The sequence below is a fragment of the Oncorhynchus clarkii genome, chromosome 20 (assembly GCF_045791955.1).
Source record: "Oncorhynchus clarkii lewisi isolate Uvic-CL-2024 chromosome 20, UVic_Ocla_1.0, whole genome shotgun sequence".
Lineage (NCBI taxonomy): Eukaryota > Metazoa > Chordata > Actinopteri > Salmoniformes > Salmonidae > Oncorhynchus > Oncorhynchus clarkii.
The window spans coordinates 63,298,860-63,322,645 of record NC_092166.1 but is presented as its reverse complement, the minus strand read 5'-3'; the positions used below and the strand labels follow the sequence as shown (position 1 = coordinate 63,322,645).

The 23,786-nt window shown below is 42.3% G+C and overlaps 1 protein-coding gene across 5 annotated transcripts; it reads left to right on the top strand.

Moving 5' to 3' along the window:
- The first annotated feature begins 488 nt into the window (after positions 1-488).
- LOC139376684 (eukaryotic elongation factor 2 kinase-like) lies at positions 489-23,291 on the top strand. 5 transcript variants are annotated; one of them, XM_071119533.1, is made up of 19 exons: positions 500-930; positions 3,650-3,928; positions 4,614-4,679; positions 6,233-6,333; positions 10,022-10,082; positions 11,684-11,721; positions 12,726-12,897; positions 13,023-13,172; positions 14,503-14,635; positions 14,760-14,887; positions 16,137-16,368; positions 16,697-16,764; positions 16,875-16,952; positions 17,220-17,279; positions 17,992-18,126; positions 18,218-18,406; positions 20,300-20,424; positions 20,612-20,790; positions 20,940-23,291. In XM_071119533.1, the coding sequence occupies exons 2-19, from the start codon at positions 3,680-3,682 to the stop codon at positions 21,053-21,055; spliced, it is 2,280 nt and encodes a 759-aa protein (XP_070975634.1). In that variant the 5' UTR covers positions 500-930; positions 3,650-3,679; the 3' UTR covers positions 21,056-23,291. The 5 variants fall into 5 exon arrangements, with proteins under 5 accessions (XP_070975637.1, XP_070975634.1, XP_070975638.1 ...); XM_071119534.1 differs by lacking the exon at positions 500-930 and adding an exon at positions 1,201-1,324; XM_071119536.1 differs by lacking the exon at positions 4,614-4,679 and having other exon boundaries at positions 489-930.
- Positions 23,292-23,786: the final 495 nt, after the last annotated feature.

Here is a 23,786-nt window from a genome sequence, read left to right as displayed (position 1 = left end):
TAACCTATTATGGGAGCCTAGTGTGTGTGTGTGTGTGTACGAAATATTTTAAGTGGTTGTAAAAATTCACGATGTCAAAAATGAATGGCGGAAGAACGATTGTAACGATTTCCGTGTTTTACTGCTAGGTTTTATGGATATTATGACACATTTCCCCCCAAAAAAGTTGTGGATTTTTGTCAACCCTCCCGATTCAGGATATATCATTAACATAGTCATTGCACGCTTTGTGTAAGACCTATTGAAGATTGATATGTATTTATTACTATGGTATGGATCGTTCTCCATTGTTCCGAATATACTGTACCATCTTCAGTCATATGCTTGGGTCAATAGCTTTTGACGAGAGAAAACCAAATATCCACCGAATATCAAATATAAAACACATTTTATCTTAGTAAATAACCTTGTTTATTTGTGTACAGTACTTGCAGTTTATATTGGCTCACTGCCAGCTGCACAAGAAGGGGTGTAGCCAGAAATACTTTGTGGCTGTCCTAGACTGCAAAGATACGTGCAGGGAGTACACGTCGCAGTGGCGGACGGGTGGACCAAGGGCGCCTTCAACAAAAAAAAAAACGTTTTGGAATGTTCAGATAGAGATGTCATGAATAGATGCAACATGATTCCTTGGTCTTGTTCTTCTATATATTTATATCTGAAACGTTCGACAACTGAACGTGGCCCAGGGAACAGACAAAACAGAGAAGCGCGACTCGCCCTGGATCCTCAGGCCAGAATCCACCACAGTCCAGCAGTGGTCCTCTGATTTGGCATGCACCTGGAGTAACAGCTGTCAAGCTAGCAACTACCTGAAAACTGCAAATACCGCCAGACAGACAACCCGCAGGAGACGAAGAGGAAGTTGGTGGAGGATTGTCAGGGCATGCATATTTTCATCAAGTAGCCTCTGTCCACCGTTCAGATTAGGTAAGCAATAGCAGTACTGTCTGTCTTTGCACACACGTGTTACGTAACTGCACTGCAGCAAATGTTTTTATAAACCCGGGTCTTTACAATAACATTGTTAACAGGTGAATTGGCGACAAGGGTCTAGTATCAGCGTACAGCAGACTGGGGGTGTGTCGTGTGGGGATTTGTGTCGTGACGATCGCCTGCACACCAATACGTGCCACGCGAAAGTTGGGTTGGCTACACTAGCAAGCTAACGTTACTTCTCACGCCATAACGTTATCAGAACTACGGGAAAGCAGTGTTCGACATGCGGGGGCGAATGACACTGTACCGATGTTGTGAAAAACTGACTTTCCGTGCAGGCTGCTATGCTACTTAAAAAAAACTTGGAGGAAAATATTTGGCCACGGTAACTACTGCCGGCGTTGTGCCGAAAATCTCCACCTGCCAAAACCCCCCCCCCTTCGCGTGAACGCGCACACTAAATTCTTCCATGCTTCGACTTGCTTGCTATTTGAGATTTCTGTTCTTCCCTCCCTTGTCAGTTTAGCCTACATTTCACTGATCTTAGTAGCAGAAAGCATTTTTATTTTATTTGTTTCCCTTCAGGGCAGCTGTCAATGATCACGTTTGGCCTCATTTCATGATATTTTTTCTGGCGGTTTGATCGCAGGGGAGGCACTAGTAAAGTGCAGTTTTCGGTTTGTTTCTAGTGTATTAATCTATAAATACATGTCTTTGCCAAAATTCGTCATCTCTCCCACGTCTTATTCGACTAGTAGTTGTTCTTAGCTGTTTATTGCTTGCCTACATTTTACTCCCTCTGTTTAATATAACACACATACATTCATTTCGGTTGCCTATCTTAACGTTTGTTCCATAGAAAGTATTTGACTCTAGTGACCAAATTAAGGAAATTAGAAGGTAGGTGGGTGGGTCGGCAGGCAAGAAAATGGCTTTACCGACCCCCCCCAATTTTGTAACTAGAGTCAAACACTTTCTGTGGCACACATCAGAGTAAAATACTTTCTGTAGAATAAACTTCACGTAGGCAACCTAAATTAGTAATGAATGTATGTGTGTTATATTAAACAGAGGGAGTAAAATGTAGGTACGCGATAAACATTTCAGAACACCTACTAGTCGAATAAGACATGGGAGAGATTATGAATTTTGGCAGATCTATTTATAAACTAATACACTTGAAACAAATAACTAAACCGAAAACTGCAAACATTGCTTGTGCCTTGCCCTGCGATCAAACCTCCATTTAAAAAAAAACGCAGCCTAACGTGATCATTGACAGCTGCCTTGAAGGACACAATCGTTTTTTTTAAGGCTTTCTGCTATTAAGATCGGTGAAATGTAGGCTAAACTGACAACGGAGTGAAGAGCAGAAATCTCAACTAGTAAGCAAGTCCCAGCAATGAAGGCACTGGCACGGTGATACAGCTTCCCAGTGGGAAACACCTCAATTCGACAGGCACCTTGATACAAGGGTTAGATTCAGGCAGGCAGTAAATACATTTTAACCTTTCAGGTTGGAATGTACAGCTGCCCGAGCATCTGCCCCTTTGCCCTCCTATAAATAAGTGCCCTCCCAGCTCATGGATTTTTAATTTTTTTATGAATAACTTTTGAGTTAAATGTTTTGTTTATTTTCAATGTTTTAATTTTATATGTATTGAATTGCAAATCAAATGAGATAATTTCGTAAACTCTTGAACAGCCATATACCACAGGTATGACAAAACATTTATTTGTACTGCTCTAACTAGTTGGTAACCAGTTTATAATAGCAATAAGGCACCTCAGGGGTTTGTGGTATATGGCCAATTTTCCACAGGCCTTATTGCTACAATGGCCATTTGCCTACATTTCAGATGTATCTTTCATGTTTATCTCTCACTTATGGACAGAGAAGAGGGCAAATCTACTTTTTTTTTTAAAGAGGCAGTTGTCAGCAGCCGAACAAACAGCATAACTAGCTAGCAGATAGACCTCATCATTCACTATCAGCTGATAGCCTCTCTTTTCCTGAAGTCAATTGTCTCCAGTAGTCAAGTTAAAAGGCCTAGCTGGCACTTGCTTGCTAAGAATGTCAGGAGTGAGTGTGTTGCAGAAAATAAGTAGGCCTGTAAATGTTGACATTTTGGCTACAGAGGTGGTTGGTGTGTATTTAGAGTTATGTATTATGGTGGTGCCGTTTTTTCTTTCTGAAGCGGCTCGGGATATTTTTGGGAAACATACCTCAATCTAAAGATGGAAGATGTTGCTGTACCCCTAGTTATACCATTATCCAAAATAATTTAAATGTGGGCGTGGCATGTAGTGAAATGCTAATGAACGTTTCGTGTGGAGTTGTACCTTGTAGGAACTGCAGTCCGTATATAGACATGGAATTTACGGGTGTGATTGAGTGAACCCTGACCGAGCATTCCTACAGTCCTGCTGCATTTTTTAAAAATGGTAATGCCTGTAGTAATAATTATATTTTAGTTATAAAATAGTTGTAATATAGTTATTTTCAAAATTGTTTCTGTATGCAAAGTAATACTATCATCCACATGGGACAATTTCATTGTTGCATTTGTGATTGATTGAACACAGTTAAACACACTTAGCTAGATTGTCATTGACTCAAAAGCAGCCATCTGTCGGTTTGTCTCTGTGTGTACATTAATATTCACATCTTTGTGTGCGTGTATTTTTTTCTTGTGTTAACCCATCCCAGTACTCATCACACAGACCCCTACCAGTCAACATGGAGGATGAACTGATATTCAGTATGGATGAGGTGGGCAGTGCCCAACGTAACCCACTGCAACAGAGGACCCCTGATCAACGGGCCCCATCTCTAAGCAACGCTTACGATAGCGACGAGGACGACTACTACATCTGTCCAATCACAGACGACCCTGTCAGCCAGGCCGAAGACATCTGTGGCTATTTAAAGAATCTCGTCCACAGCAAGCAGCTGTCTAACTCCCCCAAAAACTCCTTCTCCTACAAGGTGAGCAGCAGTAGCGTAGGTGCAATATTCACACGGTTCAGTACATTCTGAAAGTGCCATGGTGTGCTGGGCAAAAGCTGACAGGACAAGAGCTGACTTGTTGCTTTGTACTGTTGCTCTATTGTCAGTATGCAAAATGGTGCCCCTGCTCTCACTGCTAGAGATGTGGTCAGAACAACTCTGCCTTAGAGTGAGGGCTTTCTCCTTATATCTTTCTCTGCATGTCTGTGTATGTGTGCATCTGCTGTGGCTGAGAGCAGCAGCTCAGCTGCCTCTTGTCTGTGTGCTCTTTCTCTCTCTCAGAACAGTAAGTACCCAAAGAGCGTATCTCCCTTCACATAATGATGTGATATGTAAACATCCCTCTCACAGTGCTAACCCTTGGCCTTCTGATCCAGTAGGCCAGCCTATAGAGTGGGCTTGATGTGAAGGAATTAATAGCCCTTCCTCATCAGCGTTATAGTTATACATACAGAGTTGGGAAGACTGTTAGAGATGTAGAATTTATGGGTCGCAAGGTTGGAACCAAATTCCAAAACACATTCTACTGTCAATAAGGCCAAGAATTCAGTTTTCATGGAATGTTCAACAACATAGTCAACTAAACTCAATAAGTATTTTTCTCTGCTGCTCATGTATGGTTAAGTTGCTGATATAAAACAGTTAATTTCTCTACTCCACATAGAATGAAACGGAGAAAGAAACTCCACAACAGTCTGTCGGGTTTGGGGCGTTTTCTGACAATGCACGGGTACGTTAATCATCATGTTTCATCTACCCCTCCTTTTGCATCAGTGACTGCCTCCTTCCTCCTCACCTTCCTAACATTCATTTACTCTTTAAATAATTTATTCCTTCCTCCTTTCTTTTTCCATTGTACCTGTATGATCGTTTCCCTACCCAAGAAATGTGTTTTCTCCTTTAGTTATTAAACAAAAATCTAGATCCTTAATCCACCTAACTGTCATTTTTAATTCTCCTAACCCATGCAGCAGTCCTCAAGAATATTATGAAGAGTTAGGCTAATGTAAATGTAATAAGCAGCAAGTAAGCACATTATGATAATGGTTGAAACAAACAGTATTGTTTCTCTTATTCTAAATGTCATTTTCAGCTCCAGTGCAGTAGAAAAGCAGCAACCAGGCATGCTGTATATACAGTACCATAGTTTACCACTACTATATCTTATGTCTGGTGGTCCGGTTTTGTGAGGAGATGGTGTCGCTCATCACAAGGGTACAACTGCACCAGAGACGCAGTATATACCATCAACTGGGACGTGTGAAGGGACACGCAAACTTCAAGTGACCAGGGGCTGACGTGCAATATCTGGTGTATGTTTCTCACCAACCAGCAGTGGCCTTCAGCCTGTTAAAAACATGACCTTCATACATCAATGTAAATAGTTCAGGCTAAATATACACCAGCCTAAAATGCCACATGTTTGTGAGTAGGAGGGTGCTACTGTAGGGGAGGTTCAGGTTACTAACAGGTTTACGTTAATAGCTAATGCCACTTGGACCACTGTTAGTTCTGAGAAAGTGGAGTGCAACAGTCCAGAGTTTTTGGTTGGGAAAACCTCTGGCCCCAAGTGCTGGCTGTGGTTATTAGCTGGTTATTGTACAATGTAGGGCTCATGGGTGACTGCCAGATAGGACAGCTAGTGGGACACTTCTTAATCTTCCAGTAGGTCGTATGTGGTCAGAAAATACTTTTGGCCCTGTGTCATATAATCCTGTCCTGATTGAAGCAACCTTCTCATGGTCCTCTGTTGATGTGTGTGTCTGTTTGCCATATCTCTCGCTATATTGTGTTTTCCTCTATCAATTCAAAAGAGGGATTTGCATGTTCCTCAACACTTCCACAGAACCGGAAAGATTAGCAATCCACCTGTCAGGACACTTAAAGATGGAATCCGCAGTAGGGCAGTAGCTCTACTGTCTGCCCCACCACCAGCGTGGTTGTGCTTGTTTTGTTGATGAACCGGATGTGAGAAGCGTTACGCAATGTGGTAAATAAAAATGGCAGCACATATTCTGCGTGTGAAATGATGTCGGAGGAGGAAAAAAACTGTTTGTTGTTTGCAGTAACTTCTTTGTTTTTGTAATATTGCAAACTGCCGTGGCAGTTTCACCATTAAGGAGTCCAGCTTTAATCCTGCCGTCTGGGTTTGTGTGTAGACAATGTATCTGTCTGTATCATGTATATATCCCCAGTGTCTGACGCTTCCCTTAACATAAGCTGTATTACACAGTGAGTGTGATAGTTACCTAAAATATATGTCATGTTTCCCCATTGTCCCAGGCGGTGTGGAAAAGAGCCATAGAGAAGGCCAAGGCCATGCCTGACCCATGGGCTGAGTTTCACCTGGAAGAAGTCAAGACAGAGCCATGCATACGATACAGGTACATATTCCTGTGTCAGTGGGCTTGATCCCTACCCTGTACTAGAGTTTAGAGGTTGACCGATTAATCGGAATGACCGATTAGTTAGGGCCGATTTCAAGTTTCCATAACAATCGGTAATCTGCATTTTCGTACACCGATCATAGCCAATTATATTGCACTCCACAAGGAGACTGCGTGGTAGCAAGGAGCCAAGTTAAGGTGCTAGCTAGCATTAAACTTATCTTATAAAAAAACAATCAATCTTAACATAATCACTAGTTAACTAGACATGGTTGATGATATTACTAGTTTATCTCGCTTGTCCTGTGTTGCATATAATCGATGTGGTGCCTGTTAATTTATCATTGAATCACAGCCTAGTTCGCCAAACGGGTGATTTAACAAGCGCATTTGCGGAAAAAAAGCACTGTCGTTGCACCAATGTGTACCTAACCATAAACATCAATGCCTTTCTTAAAATCAATACACAAGTATATATTTTTAAAGCTGCATATTTAGTTAATATTGCCTGCTAACATAAATATATTTAAACTAGGAAAATTGTGTCACTTCTCTTACGTTCTGTGCAAGCAGAGTCAGGGTATATGCAGCAGTTTGGGCCGCCTGGCTCGTTGCGAACTGTGTGAAGACCATTTCTTCCTAACAAAGATCGTAATTAATTTGACAGTATTGTACATAGTTATGACATAACATTGAAGGTTGTGCAATGTAACAGTAATATTTAGACTTAGGGTTGCCACCCGTTAGATAAAATACGGAACGGTTCCGTATTCACTGAAAGCATAAACGTTTTGTTTTTCGAAATTATAGTTTCCCGGATTTGACCATATTAATGACCTAAGGCTCGTATTTCTGTGTGTTATTATGTTATAATTAAGTCTATGATTTGATAGAGCAGTCTGACTGAGCGGTGGTAGGCAGCAGCAGGCTCGTAAACATTCATCAAACAGCACTTTCCTGCATTTGCCAGCAGATCTTCGCTGTGCTTCAAGCATTGCGCTGTTTATGACTTCAAACCTATCAACTCCCGAGATTAGGCTGGTAATACTAAAGTACCTATTAGAACATCCAATAGTCAAAGGTATATGAAATACCAATGGTATAGAGATAAATAGTCCATTAATAACTACAACCTACAACTTCTTACCTGGGAATATTGAAGACTCATGTTAAAAGGAACCACCAGCTTTCACATGTTCTGAGCAAGGAACTTAAAACCTCTTGATCCTACTTGAGACGCAGACGTCTCAACTAGGCACCTGGAAATGCAAATGCGCTACGCTAAATGCTAAATGTACTCGTTAAAACTCAAACGTTCATTAAAATACACATGCAGGGTATTGAATTAAAGCTACACTCGTTGTGAATCTAGCCAACAAGTCAGATTTTTAAAATGCTTTTTGGCAAAAGCATGAGAAGCTATTATCTGATAGCATGCAACACCCCAATATACCTGAAGGGGACGTAAACAAAAGAATTAGCATAGCCGGCGCTACACAAAAACGCAGAAATAAAATATAAAACATTCATTAACTTTGATGATATTCTTTGTTGGTACTCCTATATGTTCCATAAACATCACAAATTGGTCTTTTTCCCGATTAAATCCGTCCATGTATGCCCAAAATATCCATTTGTATAGCCTGTCTGCTTCAGGAAAAAACTATTTTCCAACACGCAACGTCATTTTTAAAAATTATATAAGTTGCCTATATTCTTTGACAAAACACTTCAACCTACTTTTGTAACCCAACTTTAGGTATTTGTAAACGTTAATAAGCGATCAAATTGATCACTGGGCGATCTGTATTCAATAGCAGCTACTCAAGAAAACAATGTCCATTTTTCAATCTTCCAAAATCGATTGTTGTAGGCTGGATGGAATGACGGATCTATTGGTCATGTCTCAAAGGATTTTTGTCAATGAAAAGTACGTTTTTGGCGACATCGTGTGGAAGCTGTAGGAATTGCATCCGTGTCCATATTAAATTTGGTGTCCTTTAAACAATACATGAAAGTGGCGCATGGATACTTTTTTCAGCTTTCAGTGACCAGTTTTTCTTGCGCTTTTCGATGAAACACACGCTTTGTTATAGTCACAGCCGTGATTTAACCAGTTTTAGAAACTTCAGAGTGTTTTCTATCCACACATACTAATCATATGCATATACTATATTCCTGGCATGAGTAGCAGGACGCTGAAATGTTGCGCGATTTTTAACAGAATGTTCGAAAAAGGAGGGGGGAGACTGGGTTTTAAACGTTAGCTTTTTTACATGGCACATATTGCACTTTGACTTTCTTCTCCAACACTTTGTTTTTGCATTATTTAAACCAAATTGAACATGTTTCATTATTTGTTTGAGACTAAATTGATTTTATTGATGTAGTATATTAAGTTAAAATAAGTGTTCATTCAGTATTATTGTAATTGTCATTTTTACAAATGTGTATATATATATATTTATAAATCGTCCGATTAATCGGTATCGGCTTTTTTTGGTCCTCCAATTATCGGTATCGGCGTTGCAAAATCATAGTCGGTCGACCTCTACTAGAGTTGTTGACAAATACACCCCATCCCCCACCCCTGCCCTTTCTGAAGGTACAGTACATGATATCACTCCATTTCCAATGGCCCTTCCAAGTTTTCTTGGCCAGTGCACAAAGTTCCCTCGTGGCAGATATCAGGGCTGCCTGCCCACACCAAAACGCTTCGTTTGAAACCAAACGGTGCATTCCGGGGTCAGTCTTTCCAGTAACGCTGTACATCTAAGAATAATGTTATATCGTTGTTCCTGAGACGTTGAACATTTCTCCAGGCATTGAGATTACATAGAACTCGCCCAAATTCTCCAGGCAGTGCAGCCAGGAGAACAACTAGAGGGATGCCCCCCCCCCCCCCCCCTTTAGATAATAGGGGTTAGACTTCTGCATTCTCTAACGTGTTTGTTTGTATTACTAATCACCTCTTACTGTATGACAAAGCCCTGCCTAGACAGAGCCAGGTTAGGGGAGAGGTGTGTCTGGGTTGATTTTTAACCCGGTTGTAACCTTACTCTTCCTAAGCCTCTCTGGTCTATTAGCTATTGGCTTTGTGCCATCTTCCTGTTCCATGCCTCCAATATGACAAACATGGTACACAGAGTTCTGGGCCGAGAAATACGCATGGAAGGGCAGGACAGACTGTGTAAATATTAGCCTTAGCCTCTGGGTCTGCTGTGTGTCTTCTTATCTGTGTATGGCTGACCCAGTCTCAGACATACCAAGCTTTCAATATCAGTGTGCGTGTTTGAAATGTTCCCCTAATTTATTGTGACATGTAACATCAATATCATATTGGTGATAATGGCATTCCAACAGAACAGAGTACAAACAGGCATATTTGTTGAGTTTGTTGTTGGTAAACACACACTCAATTGGTTGACAAGAATTACAGGCTATTAGCACAGATCTGAGGATAAGCAGCTCAGGTCCTGGTCAGAACAAATCCATGTACTCTGTTTGTTTCTATTTTCTGTCCTAATCCTGACCCTTTCAGTGTACATAGATCATTGTGGTCGAGGTTACACTTTCTAGTCATCACCATGTTGGTTACACAAGTCCAGAATTCTGGCCCATATAGAATGGAATAATAATGTTTGATTAATGTTTGGTGAATGTTATTTGCTTTATCTTTCCTCAGGTACAATGCAATCACGGCGGCATGGTCTCAAGACACAGTGCACATCAAGGTTTCTGGCCAGGTATGCCTCCGCTCCTAAATCATCAGTAATCTATAATTGTATTATTGATCAGAACATATGTATGTGGAATATACAGTGAAGAAAAATAGAACATGTAAAGTTTTGGTTTCATGAGCTGAAATAAAAGATCCCAGAAATGTTCCATACACACACATTTTATTTCTCTCAAATGTTGTGCACAAATTTGTTTACATCCTTTTTAGTGAGCCAAGATAATCCTTCCACTTGACAGGTGTGGCATATCAAGATACTGATTAAACAGCATGATCATTACATAGGTGTACCTTGTGCTGGGGACAATAAAAGGTCACTCTAAAATGTGCAGTTTTGTTACACAACACAATGCCACAGATGTCTCAAGTTGAGGGAGTGTGCAATTGGCATGCTGACTGCTGGAATGTTGCCAGAGAATTGATTGTTCATTTTTCTACCATAAGCCACCTCCAACGTTGTTTTAGAGAATTTGACAGTACGTCCAACCGCAGACCACATGTAACCACGCCAGCCCAGGACCTCCACATCCAGGTTCTTCACCTGCAGGATCGTATGAGACCAGCCACCCAGGACAGCTGATGAAACTGTGGGTTTGCACAACCAAAGAATTTCTCCACAAACTGTCAGAAACCGTCTCAGAGAAACTCCTCTGCATGCTCGTTGTCCTCAACAGGGTCTTGACCTGTCTGCAGTTTGGCATTGTAACTGACTTCAGTGGGCAAATGCCCACCTTCGATGGCCACTGGCACGCCGGAGAAGTGTGCTCTTCACGCCTGAATCCCGGTTTCAACTGTACAGGGCAGATGGCAGACAGTATGGCGTTGTGTGGGCGAGTGGTTTGCTGATGTCAATGTTGTGAACAGAGTGCCCCATGGTGGCGGTGTGGTTATGGTATGGTCTAGCATAAGCTATGGACAACAAACACAATTGCGTTTTATCAATGGCGATTTGAATGCTCCGAGATGCCGTGATGAGATCCTGAGGCCCATTGTCGTGCCATTCGTCTGCCACCATCACCTCATGTTCAGCATGATAATGCACGGCCCACAAGGATCTGTACACAATTCCATGAAGCTGAAAATGTCCCAGTTCTTTCATGGCCTGTATACTCACTAGACATGTCACCCATTGAGCATGTTTGGGATGCTCTGGATCAATGTGTATGACAGCGTTTTCAAGTTCCGGCCAGTATACAGCAACTTCACACAGCCATTGAAGAGGAGTCGGACAACATTCCACAGGCCACAATCAACAACCTGATCAACTCTATGCGAATGAGATGTCGCACTACATGAGGCAAAAGGGTGGTCACACCAGATACTGACTGGTTTTCTGTTCCATGCTCATATTTTTTTTTTTTTTAGGTATCTGTGACCAACTGATTCAAATCTGTATTTCCAGTCATGTGACACCAATAGATTAGGGCCTAATACATTTATTTGAATTGACTGATTTCCTTATTAACTGTAACTCTTAGAAATGTTTGCGTTTTTTAATATTTTTGTTCAGTGTAGTGACACTGTTTATTTGAATGTGAACGTTTACAAAAGCTTGGTGAATTGATCGACTTTCTCATATGATTGATTTGTCATTTTTGTTTCTCACAGCCTTTTGGACGCGGGGCCATGAGGGAATGCTTCAGAACGTAAGTTTCACTCATTATCTAACCTGTACCCCCGCACATTGACTCGGTACTGGTACCCCCCCTGTATATAGCCTCGTTATTATTTTTATTATATTTTTTACTTTATTTAGTAAATATATTTTTTACTATATTTAGTAAATATATTTTCTTAATTCTATTTATTGAGCTGCATTGTTGGTTAAGGGCTTGTAAGTAAGCATTTCAAGTTAAGGTCTACTATACCTTTTGTATTCGGCAAAGGTGACAAATACAATTTGATTTGGATTTAATTTGATTATCGTTCAGAATAATTAGTCATGTTTGCCATACAGTCTGAAAAAACGGCACAAGATGCACAGGTCCCCAATTCACGTTCCACAAGTATCGCTCTCAGACCCATTTAGTCCAGCTTAGAGCAATACATAGATATCCAAATGGAACCAAACATTCCATAACTACAACATTCTAATTCACATTTTTTTATGGAATGTGATCACCATTAAACTTGTCATGGCACCCAGTAGAGTTCTCTATCTCAAACTGAGTTTGCTGAACTCTGGTCGAGGCTGACTTTTGCAGCTATAGGCAGCGGGAATATTATTAATATAATGACCTTATTATGATTTGACCTCTTTCTGTGGGAACAGTGTGCGGGAGGCAATGAGGCATCCGTCATGTCTAGATCAGACCACTGGCAGTCCATGCCTTCCACAGAAGAACATCCCTCTCACAAACACACAGAGGAAATAAGCCCTTGCCCTCTAACAAGCCCAAACACTGTTTCTAACCACAAAAAAAACATGTTTATCATCAAAAATACACAATGCCCAAGAGATACACAATTTCAAAACCTTGGGAATATTGTAGGATTTAGTTGGGTAATACCATCTTAGTTTGTTGTCAGTCTGATACACAACTAACATTCTTCAGGGTTTACTTTTTTTAAACGTTCCTTTCATTTTAGTACAGTGCCGTTCTTGTCTTTCAATGCCTCTTTTTCCATATTTCCTTTCCTTCTTCTACAGGAAGAAGCTGTCTAACTTCTCCCATAGTAGTAACTGGAAGTGTGCGTGTAACTATGTGACGAAGCGCTACATGGAGCCTGTGGACAGGGATGTGTACTTTGAGGATGTCAGGCTGCAGATGGAGGCCAAACTCTGGGGAGAAGAGTACAACCGCCACAGGCCACCCAAACAGGTATGGATGGAACATTTTAATTAACCAATGAGTCATCCTGTTGATTGATAGATTGATTGATAGGATTGTGGATTTTCCACATTTTAAGTTAAACTAACCACTCCTCCCTCTCTCTCCCCCCCCAGGTGGACATCATGCAGATGTGTGTGATTGAGATGATGGAGCGTCCAGGTAAACCTCTGTATCACCTGGAACACTACATAGAGGGGAAGTACATCAAATACAACTCCAACTCTGGCTTCGTCAAGGATGACAACATCAGGCTCACTCCACAGGTACAGTGGGTGTTACTACTGTAGATTTATTGTCCAACTCTATGTATAACTCCTGAGCTGCAGAAACCGAAGATGCATCTTCATCTTTCTGTTATCAATTGCTAGATTTTTCAATATAATAGATGCGGTAAAGAGGTCAATAGAACTTGATTATGTTTTAAGTTTTTAATTATCCGTGCCAATTTTTAGGTGCCAGCACGCGTCTTTCTCATTCTAGTCAGTCAAGTGAGGCACTACATGGTCTAAATAACTCAACAGGCTAGTTTTCCTGTTTGTAAAGGGGGGGGCTGTACATTAATCCTGCTGCTCTGATTGGATAGAGTGATGCTGTATTTCTCTGTTTCGGTCTGATCATTCAGACTGCTGCTGCCTCCTACTATGATATTTGACCTTTTATTGAACTAGGCAAGTCGGTTAAGAACAAATTCTTATTTTCAATGGCGGCCTACCCCGGCCAAACCCGGACGACACTGGGCCAATTGTGCGCCGCCCTATGGGACTCCCAGTCACGGCCGGTTGTGATACAGCCCAGGATCGAAGCAGGGTCTGTAGTGACGCCTCTAGCACTGAGATGCAGGGCCTCAGACCGCTGTGCCACTCGGGAGCCCATAATTCAAATGGTAAAGACGTTGAGGACAGACACGGGTCAGACATGCACACCCCTCCGCTGAGTTCAATCTGCAGCTTGTTTGGTCTATAAACGTGCATGGAGATGGGTATTTTCTACTTAGGCATATTAAAACATTTAGTTTTTTTTCAATCACGAGTATCATTCGATCCGACTATCAACTGTCAATTTATGGATACGAGTATGGCCATGTCAGCACACCCCTAGCTTGTATGGATGTCAACCCCAATACATGTTTATCATCGTCACCAATCAACTGCATTGCTGTTAAAAAAGACTGACTACCAACGCCAATTTCTGTATGTTAGCTATGCTACCAGCTTATACGAACGGGAGTTAGCATTTAGCAGTCACTTCTTCTAAACCTGAAAAGGAACAACTTCTAATGTTATGCAGCGAAAACAGCCAAATCGATCCAAATGGGACTTTAGTAACCACATTGTGGGCCTTCTACAATACATCAGTCATGGCGAATATCCACTTTGTTAGATCAGATTTATTGAATGTGCGCCAATCCAGCGTCCTTCTATCCCTCATGGTCTGTGTTCCATTGACCTCTTTACCATATCTATGCTTTTCCCCCCTTTGTTCTGTGAACCTGCAACCTTTCCAAATATCTGTAAGCAGCTTTTTGTCGTCTGCCGGTAACCCTAGTATTTTTCTTTCTGCCTGTAACCCTAGTATTTTTCTTTCTGCCTGCAGGCATTCAGTCACTTCTCGTTTGAACGTTCGGCCCACCAGCTGATCGTGGTGGACATCCAGGGGGTGGGGGACCTCTACACGGACCCTCAGATCCACACAGAGAGGGGGACAGACTTCGGAGACGGAAACCTGGGTACGGCTTTCTCTCACACAGTCAGTGTTAGCAACACAATGAGGAAGACTGACATTTTGAATTGTGACCCACCTTAGCGAAAGACTTTCAAATAGATTACAACATACGTGTGTGTGTGTTACAGGTGTGCGGGGCATGGCACTGTTCTTCCACTCCCACCTGTGTAATAAGATATGTAAGAGTATGGGGCTCACACCCTTTGACCTCTCCACTGCAGAGAAAAGCCAGCTAGACTGCACCAACACACTGCTGGTGAGACCATAGAAATACAGTGCATTCGGAAAGTATTCAGGCCCCTTCCGTTTTTCAACATTTTGTTATGTTACAGGCTTATTCTAAAATGTATGAAATAAATAGTTTTCCTCATTGACACACAATACCCTTAACCTTATTAATAACCTTATTTACATAAGTATACAGACCCATGGCTATGAGACTCGAAATTGAGATGAGGTGCATCCTGTTTCCATTGATCATCCTTGAGATGTTTCCACAACTTGATTGGAGTGCAACTGTGCGAAAGGCACACACCTGTCTATATAAGGTTCCACAGTTGACAGTCCATGTCAGAGCAAAAACCAAGCCATGGGGCCAAAGGAATTGTCCGTAGAGCTCAGTGACAGGATTGTGTCGAGGCACAGGTCTGGGGAAGGGTACCAAAACATTTATGCACATTGAACTTCCAGAAGGACAACCATCTCTGCAGCACTCCACCAATCAGGCCTTTATGGTAGAGTGGCCAGATGAAAGCCACTCCCCAGTAAAAGGCACATGTCAGCCCTCTTGGAGTTTGCCAAAAGGCACCTAAAGGACTCTGACCATGAGAAACAAGATTCTCTGGTCTGATGAAACCAAGATTGAACTCTTTGGCCTGAATGCCAAGCATCATGTCTGGAGGAAACCTGGCACCATCCCTACGGTGAAGCATGGTGGTGGCAGCATCATGCTGTGTGGATATTTTTCAGCTGCAGGGACTGGGAGACTAGTCAGGATTAAGGGAAAGATGAACGTCAAAAAGGTCTCTGAATGTCCTTGAGTGACCCAGCCAGAGCTCGGACTTGAACCCAATCGAACAGCTCTGGAGAGACCTGAAAATAGCTTCAATTTTCTATTTTTAATAAATTTGCTAGCATTTCTAAAAAACTGTTTTTGCTTTGTCATTGAGTAAATGTATTCAAAAACAATTTTAATACCTTTTTGGAACCAACCTGTAACATAACGAAATGTGGAAAAACTCAAGGGGTCTGAATACTTTCCAAATGCACTGTATAATCATCTTGAAGTAGAATCAAAGGGCATGTGGCTGACACACAGCATCACATATCTCCTAGGTATAGCCACAGTCGTCATATTACCACAGAAATTATATCAGTACATTAGACAGAATACTACCTCACCACAGGCTAAGACCTCGGTCACTGTTTGCAGATTTTATGCAGCTATTTAGAATGGTAATTTTAGTTATCTTTTAACAATATTTTCAACTCTCTACTCCAATCAGAAGTCGGCCCAGACGGTACTGAGGGGTAGTGAGGAACAGTGTGGTTTCACTCGTTTTCGTACTATATCAGGGGGCCGTGTGGCCCCACTTCTCTCCCACCTGTCGGAGACCTCGTCTGGGGATGACTCTATGAGTGACATAAGTGACTCCATCCCCTGCTCGCCCCACGCCTTCCCCGGCTCTCCACTAGGACAGCACTTCTCTATGGGCTCCATGGGCAGGTCTCCTCTGGGTAAGAACAGTTTTTAGAGGTTATAGTTCACCCAAATTACAAATGTATCAAATATTTTGAAGATCTAGAATGTAATCTGTGGGCCTGTAAAATCAATGACCCACCATATGGGTTTGTTTTCTTATTTTCAGCTCAGCATTAACATTATGTTCCAAATAGCATGCCTAAATCTCCATAAAACTGACTTCAAAACAGTTTTATTTGGTACCCTAGGCTAGAGTGCTCTGTTTGAGATATACATAGTTGAACTACTTCAACTTGATTTAAAAAAAGAAATAATTATCAGCCATTAAACATTTTAATCTAACGTCTGGTTTCTCACCCTCAGGTTGGTCTTTCATAAATGAGATGGATGAACGAGAGAAACACAACCGCAGCCACAGCCCAGAACACAAAGTCAGTCAAGGCTTTGTTGAAATGACTCTGGTGATTCTGATCACAAGAATGACATTAGTTATGGTTGGTTGGCATGTACTGAGGGTTGTGTTTTTTTCTTATTCCTGTAGGACTCAGAGAATGGAGGAGACAGTGGTTGTCCAAGTGAGAGGAGGAGTGAAGGGGACCCAACCGACCATGCAGATGGGGTATATATTCTCCACACCAACACTTGGTCTTAGTGAACCTATCCATCATAAATGCTTTATGGAAACTGTCAACTGCTGTAACTGTCAACTGCTGTTATTGTTCATGTTTGCTCACCATGACATGGATTCTTTCTTGACTCACCAGCATTTAAAGCTGTTCAACTATTACCCTTTGTATAGCTATGTTAGTGTGAACCTGGCCCTCTCTTTAGCTCTGTTTATGGCCTCTTAGCAGTAGGTTTTATACTGTATGATGTCACCATGTAGGCCCGCCCCCACCGCTACAACAGATACTACTCTGAGTCGGACGAGGACAGTGTGAGACGGGTAAACAAAAATAACGATGTCTAATCTTCCATCACCACCATAATCAACAAAGCCACCATCGCCATAATCAAATAATCCTGTCCTCATCCCTCTGTGTCACCCACTATCCCCTTGCTCACTAGTGTAGGTTTCCTGCTATCTAATCTTTGCCTTCATCCATGAGCTAACTGAGTTCTTGCTGCTGTCTGTCTCCTTACTAGAGAAAGGTTCCCAGCAGATCTTCCCCTAACCCAAACTTAAACTCTCCTGCCATAAACACCCCCAACAGCCAACCGGTGATTCCCTGCCCTCTGCATGAAGGCCTCTAACACAGGCCTCTCCCTCTAGTGTGGAGCAGCTGTTGATTTGAAACTTGCTTGTTTTCTAATGACACATGCTTAGTATTGGCAAAAGTTTGAGTGCACCCAAAAAACTTAATGCAAACTTGTTGAAACACAACAGAGAAATCACCAGCAGCCCTGTGTTTTAGTCTAATTCCTTGTTTGGCCTGTCCATGTCAACATGTCTACCTGCCCCAATACTTATCAAATCACCTAACCAATCAATCAGTCTAACTGCATGTTCACCAGAATCATGTTCTGCCTCTTAGTGCATGCCTGGAATGTGAAATATGATTTGCATTAGTGCTTGAGTTGTTGTTACTTTGAACAAGCAATACTATAGATACAGTGCTTCATTGTCAATTTCCTAAACTCTGTGTGTCTGTGTCCAGCTGACAGATGATAAATGGAGTGTCTACCACTCGTCTCGTTCTCACGTCCACCGGCCATCCTGTGTTGCTGTGGAGATGGAAAGACTTGACTCGCTGATCCTGGAGAGGAAGATTGGCAAGTCCATCCTGGGGAAGGTGAGTGGCGCGCACGCACGCGCACACACACCCGCTCACCCACCCACACACTAAAAACACACACTATATCTCCTCTGGACTCTTCCCCCAGGTGCACCTGGCGATGGTGCATTACCACGAGGCTGGTCGGTTCTGTGACAAGGAGGAGCAGTGGGACCAGGACTCAGCCATGTACCACCTGGAGAGAGCCGCCATGTGTGGGGAACTAGAGGCTATCGTTGCCCTGGGACAGTGTTACCTACAGCTGCCACACCATATACTGTCAGAGATGGAGCTAGAGGTATTTAATCAAATCAAATTGTATTAGTCACATGCGCCGAATACAACAGGTGTAATAGACCTTACAGTGAAATGCTTACTTATGAGCCCCTAACCAACAATCCAGTTTTAAAAAATTCAGATAAGAACAACAGATGAAAGTAACAAGTAATTAAAGAGCAGCAGTGAAATAACAATAACGAGACTATATACAGGGGGGTACTGATATAATGTGCAGGGGCACCGGTTATTTATTGTAGTATGTACATGTAGGTAGAGTTATTAAAGTGATTATGCATAGATGACAACAGAGAGTAGCAGTGTTGGGGAGGGGGCACTGAAAATAGTCTGGGTAGCCAATTGACTAGATGTTCAGGAGTCTAATGGCTTGGGGGTAGAAGCTGTTTAGAAGCCTCTTGGACCTAAACTTGGTGCTCTGGTACCGCTTGCCGTGCGGTAGCAGAGGGAACAGTCTATGACTAGGGTGGCTGGAGTCTTTGACTATTTTTATGGCCTTCTGTTGACACCACCTGGTAGAGAGGTGCTGGATAGCAGGAAGCCTGGCCCCGGTGATGTACTGGGCCGTTCGCACTACCCTCTGTAGTGCCTTGCCGTCGGAGGCCGAGCAGTTGCCATACCAGACAGTGATGCAACCAGTTAGGATGCTCTCGATGGTGCTGCAGTAGAAACTCTGAGGACCCATGCAAAATCTTTTCAGTCTCCTGAGGGGGAATAGGTTTTGTGGTTCTCTCTTCACAACTGTCTTGGTGTTTTTGGACCATTCTAGTTTGTTGGTGACTTGGACACCAAGGAACTTGAAGCTCTCAACCTGCTGCACTGTAGCCCCATCAATGAGAATGGGGGCGTGCTCGGTCCTCTTTTTCCTGTAGTCCACAATCATCTCCTTTGTCTTGATTACTTTGAGGGAGAGGTTGTTGTCCTGGCAACACACGGCCAGGTCTCTGACCTCCTCCCTATAGGCTGTCTCGTTGTTGTCGTTGATCAGGCCTACCACTGTTGTGTCATCGGCAAATTTAATGATGGTGTTGGAGTCGTGCCTCGCCATGCAGTCATGAGTGAACAGGGAGTACAGGAGGGGACTGAGCACGCACCCCTGAGGGGCCCCTGTGTTGAGGATCAGCGTAGCGGATGTGTTGTTACCTACCCTTACCACCTGGGGGCAGCCCATTAGGAAGTCCAGGATCCAGTTGCAGAGGGAGGTGTTTAGTCCCAGGTCCTTAGCTTATTGATGAGCTTTGAGGGCAGTATGGTAATGAACGCTGAACTGTAGTCAATGAGTAGCATTCTCACGTAGGTGTTCCTTTTGTCCAGGTGGGAAAGGGCAGTGTGGAGTGCAATGGAGATTGCATCATCTGTGGATCTTTTGGGGCGGTATGCAAATTGGAGTGGGTCTCTGAACTCTGAAGCTCTGCCAGTGTGACCAAGGCCTTTCTTCCCCGATTGCTCAGTTTGGCCAAGCGGCCAGCTCTAGGAAGAGTCTTGGTGGTTCCAAACTTATTCCATTTAACAATGATGTAGGCCACTGTGTTCTTGGACCTTCAATGCTGCAGAAATGTGCCTCGACACAATCCTGTCTCAGAGCACTAGGGACAATCCTTTACGAGCTCATGGCTTGGTTTTTGCTCTGACATGCACTGTCAACTGTGGGACCTTATATAGACATGTGTGTGCCTTTCCAAATCATATACAATCAATTGAAATTACCACAGGTGGGCTCAAATCAAGTTGTAAATGACTTTGTCATTATGGGGTATTGTGTGTGTAGATTGAGGATTTGTATTTTTTTTTTAAATACATTTTTGAACAAGGCGGTAACATAACAATGTGTATTAGAGAGGTGTCTTTTGAATCTCTCTCTGGTATCACATGCTACATGTTGCTGTCTTGTCATCAGGACAACTCAGGGAGCCGTATGAAGGGCTTCAAGTTCCTTCTGCAGGCTGCTGAGGCAGGACACAGATCCTGCATGATCCTGGTGGCCAGGGCCTTCGACACCGGCATCAACCTCTCACCAGACAGGTCAGCGACTGGTGGAACATATCAGATACAGTATCAACTTGTGATGGGCTGTGTCTAAACTGCCACCATATTTATTGATTAGCCTACATGGTGATATCTACCTAGAGATCTGAGAAAGATTAGAATTGATCAGGACTGTGAAATGGATATTATAAAAACTATTATAAGCCTTCTCTGTGGTTCTCAGGTCCCAGGACTGGAAGGAGGCGATGAGATGGTACAACTGTGCCCTGAACATGACAGACTATGATGAGGGGGGCGAGTTTGACGGCATGCAGGACGAGCCTTGCTACCAGCTGCTGGCCAGAGAGGCTGAGATGTACCAGGAGGGGGGCCACAGCCTGGACCCAGACCCACAGAGAGCAGGTAAGATACAGCAGAGAGAACCACACCTGAGCTTAGAACCTAGAACTATTAGCCAACAGTCCTAACTCAAGCCTTCTGTGTGATAACCTTTGTTGTACTTACAGTAACGAACCAAAGACTCACTTTCTCTCTCTCTCTCCCCTGTGCAGGTGATCTGTTCACAGAGGCAGCAGACGCAGCCATGGAGGCCATGAAGGGCCGACTGGCCAACCAGTACTATATGAAAGCAGAGGAGGCCTGGGGCATGATGGAGGAAGAGGAGTAGGAGACGGGCTGGCACTCTGTAAGGCCAAAGGAATCGGCTAAAGCAGAAACAAGCTGGCACCCAGGATAATGTTGTGATGGATTTTCCTCCCTAATGGTTTAAAGTTTACAGACACATTTACTGTGTGATTTCCAAAATGCTGTGTGATTGTTTGATCTGTATATGACCTTTTATGCAGCCGTCCGCTAGCCTAGCTATCTTTCTTGGTGCTTCAGAGGGAATTATGTCTGGTCCTTGCCTTGTACATTTTTCCTCTTTTCTATTCCTGTCCCCCATTGCCCTTTGGACTAATGAATATGGTTGCATTTCAGAGGCAATTTACCTAACTAAAAATAAGCCATTTCAAACTAGAAAAGTACACTTCCTAAAAAAAAATGTGCTTGCTAGCTTAAAGTGATATTTTAGGATTTTTTCAATGAGGCCCTTCATCTACTTCCCCAGAGTCAGATGCACTTGTGGATACGATTTGTATGTCTTTGTGTCCAGTAAGAAGGAAGTTTGAGGTAGTTTTGTGTGCCAATGCTACCTAGCATTAGCACAATGACAAAGTCTATGGGTATCTGCTAGCATGCTAGTAGATACCCCATAGACTTAGAGTCATTGTGTTAAAGTTAGCCGTGTTAATATTTGTAGCTGAAATTGTTACAGATAATTAGCATTGTAAGTGTCTACCATTGTGTTCTTACGGTTGGCATTGAATTCATGATAGTCTATACAAATGAATTGAAGTTGGGATAGCCTAAATATTTTGTATTGTAGTTTATTCCATGGGTCTCATTCAAACCCATGTTAATATATGGTAATGTGAAATGGTTATAGTATAAAAAATCTGAATGCAAGCACGCTAAGTTGATTTCAAAGTCTGGTTGGAGTTGATAGCTAAGCATCCCTTTCTTACGGCGTGCTTCAGTTCGGCTGGCCCTTAGCCAAACTCGGCTAGCCAAACTGAACTAGTGTGCTCACATACACCCTTAAAACACATTCGCTCGAAAAACAGAACGAAAAGCGCCTATAGTACTGTTTGTCCATTTTGAGATGAAGTAGGAAGTTTACACTTCTTCAGAATAGTCAGAATTAATCTAAGATAACTCAAGAAATGTCATTCATTTTGATGTTTTTGCCTAGGAGATCTTAGACCCGCAATTTTACATCTAACTAGGATGTTTGGTGCAGTATTATTTTATGAAAACAAGTCATCTCTCGTTGAATGACAGACTTTATGGAAGAATCCCTACTGTAGACCTACAGTAGACTTCGTTCGGCTCCAAACTTCGGCTTGCCTCCAGAAAGAAATGTGTGCCCGAACAGCCGGGAAAAAAACGAATCGAAGTCCGAAACGTCACAAAATGTCTCATAATATATGCACAAATTCTACCAAACTGTTTCGGCTGGAAAGTGTGCAGACGCCTTTTAAAAATACGGTGACAATTTCAGAAATGAAACTGTTACTGCAAGTTCAGGTGAACACAAAACAACTCAAATATATCAAAATGTCTATACATTTCAGCTATTTCAAAAACATTGCTCTGCTATTAGTATTTTTACTGTATAAATGTTGGGCTCAATGAGAAAATTCTGCTTACACTGCCCTGCTTAGAGGGGGGCAACGGTCGGCCGAGTGTCGTGTGCGACCTCCGGAGGTAGCGTTCGAGACGTGAGAAATGTGCAAGTTTACATTACGATTATGTCTCTCGAGAATCCCTCAATTCTCCTTAATACTCGTCAATGAGAATAGACCCTTAAACGGTTCAAGAGGAGATGCGTTTTGACTTTTGACTAAAAGGGCCATTAACTAAAAGGTAATGGTCCTTTTATTGCCATTAAATGCATTAAAGATCATGTAAAAAAAAAAATGTAGTTCAAAAAGTATAAATGCTCTAAAATGAATACATTCTCAAGCAATCTAAGTTTGGGCTGGTTGTATGTTTTTAAAGTTTTGAGTTCATAACTTAAATAGTTTAAGCTCTAGAGCGGGCGGAAGATATCCAATAATAAGAATGCATATTACATTTTAAGAAATCTAGAGTGGTCGTGCCTTCAGCAAGCACATTAATTCATGTTTTGATTCATTAAATAAACATTTCTTGAACAAATGTTGTTTACTTTGTGTTGGTTTTGCCTAACACTTTTGTAATAGAGGGCACTTGTTGCATTGTTTGCATACTTGTGTATATGAATGCATGGAAGTAGCTATATGTAAATGTTTTGACTTTGGAATAAATATGATTTTATTGCATTGTAAATGTTTTTTTTTTATATATATATATATATATACATACATATACACACAGTGCCTTCGGCGAGTATTCCGACCCCATCACCTTTTCCAAATTTTGTTAGGTTACAGCCTTATTCTAAAATGGATTTTAAAAATATTTTCCCCCAATCTACACACAATACCCTGTCATGACGTGGCCCTCTTTGGGTATAGCGAGTACCCTCCCCCTCTATCTCACCACCTCTCTCTTTCCCCTACACCCAGGCTCTGTTATCTCAGGTCGTAAATTCCTAGAGAAGACTCTCCTGAGGGCCAGGCAGTATAGAGAGAGAGAGGGTTTCACAGTAGAACAAAGGAACTTCTTCTACATCACAGAACTTGAGAACTGAACAATATCCATGTTTTGGAGAATGTGTAAACAGTCGGTGGAGAAGCCAGCTATGGCCGGTCTGTTTTGTTTAATGTTAGTGACCTCACGAGAGACAACTCTGTTTATACAGGAGCCTCCGTTAT

What these genes read in the sequence shown, in the direction of transcription:
- LOC139376684 (XM_071119533.1), top strand. Translation starts at nt 3,680, where the DNA reads ATGGAGGATGAACTGATATTCAGTATGGATGAGGTGGGCAGTGCCCAA. An exon ending in GAGCCATGCATACGATACAG is followed by an intron (nt 6,334 to 10,021) that starts GTACATATTCCT and finishes ATCTTTCCTCAG; the next exon opens with GTACAATGCAATCACGGCGG. An exon ending in GCCACAGGCCACCCAAACAG is followed by an intron (nt 12,898 to 13,022) that starts GTATGGATGGAA and finishes CTCCCCCCCCAG; the next exon opens with GTGGACATCATGCAGATGTG.